General features: G+C 58.3%; 1 protein-coding gene across 1 annotated transcript; it reads left to right on the top strand.

Moving 5' to 3' along the window:
- Window positions 1–6: 6 nt before the first annotated feature.
- On the top strand, window positions 7–617 carry LOC122152114 (mastin-like; the record flags this gene model as incomplete). The annotated part of the gene is made up of 2 exons (XM_042783509.1): window positions 7–113; window positions 343–617. Coding segments are annotated over 2 exons (382 nt in total), but the record flags the coding sequence as incomplete, so codon positions are not given.
- Window positions 618–822: the final 205 nt, after the last annotated feature.

Raw genomic sequence — 822 nt, 5'->3', positions numbered from 1 at the left:
TGGCAGGTCGGCTTGTGGATCCAGAACCCAAACAATGACAAGTGGGTGTTCAATTGTGGAGGGTCCCTCATCCACCGCCAGTGGGTGCTGACTGCCGCCCACTGTGTTAAACCGTGAGTGATTCCCCTCCTCCTGGTTTGTTGACACTGTGGAGGGTGCTGCCGTGTGTTGTGGAGTTTCCTGGGTGGGGAGGCTGCAGTCCTGGGGGGTTCTCCCTCCCACATCCCCCTCTCCCATCTACAGGGGATGCCTTGGGCTCTAACAGGCCGTCCCCCACCTGCTCTGTGCTGATCCACATTCTGCCTCACCTCTGAGAAGCTTCCGGTCTTCTCTCCCCACCAGGGGAGGATTGGAGCCTCGGCACTTTGGGGTCCAAGTGGGACAAGTGAAACCCTCTGAGAGTGACATTCTTCAGAACGTGACTGAGGTCATCGTCCACCCCAACTACAATCCTATGCTGAAAGGACCAGGTGGAGGAGACGTGGCACTTCTCAAACTGGCAGCTCCCGTGATGCTGTCTGATCGAGTCAACCTGGTCGCCCTCTCTCATCCGGAACTCAAGATCCCTGCAGGCATGATGTGCTGGGTGACCGGCTGGGGTGACATCAGATTTCATGGTAAGGGTCAGGATGATGGGTGGACAGGACACTGGAGGAGGGGGAACACAGTGGGCAGCTGCACAGGGTTATCAACGAGGCCTCAACTCCCTGGGATCTGTGAGGGTGGGGAAGGGTGGCCATGGGCTTGGTGGCGCCAGGGGACACGGTTAAGGCACAGAGACGAGATGCAGTGAGAGGGGAGCTCTGTTGTTTCTCTGAGCCC

This window comes from Orycteropus afer, unplaced genomic scaffold, assembly GCF_000298275.1.
Source record: "Orycteropus afer afer isolate SDZICR_OR568_19922 unplaced genomic scaffold, OryAfe1.0 scaffold04042, whole genome shotgun sequence".
Classification (NCBI taxonomy): Eukaryota; Metazoa; Chordata; class Mammalia; order Tubulidentata; family Orycteropodidae; genus Orycteropus; species Orycteropus afer.
Note: the sequence above shows the minus strand (reverse complement) of the source record. Positions and strands in the feature narration are given on the sequence as shown.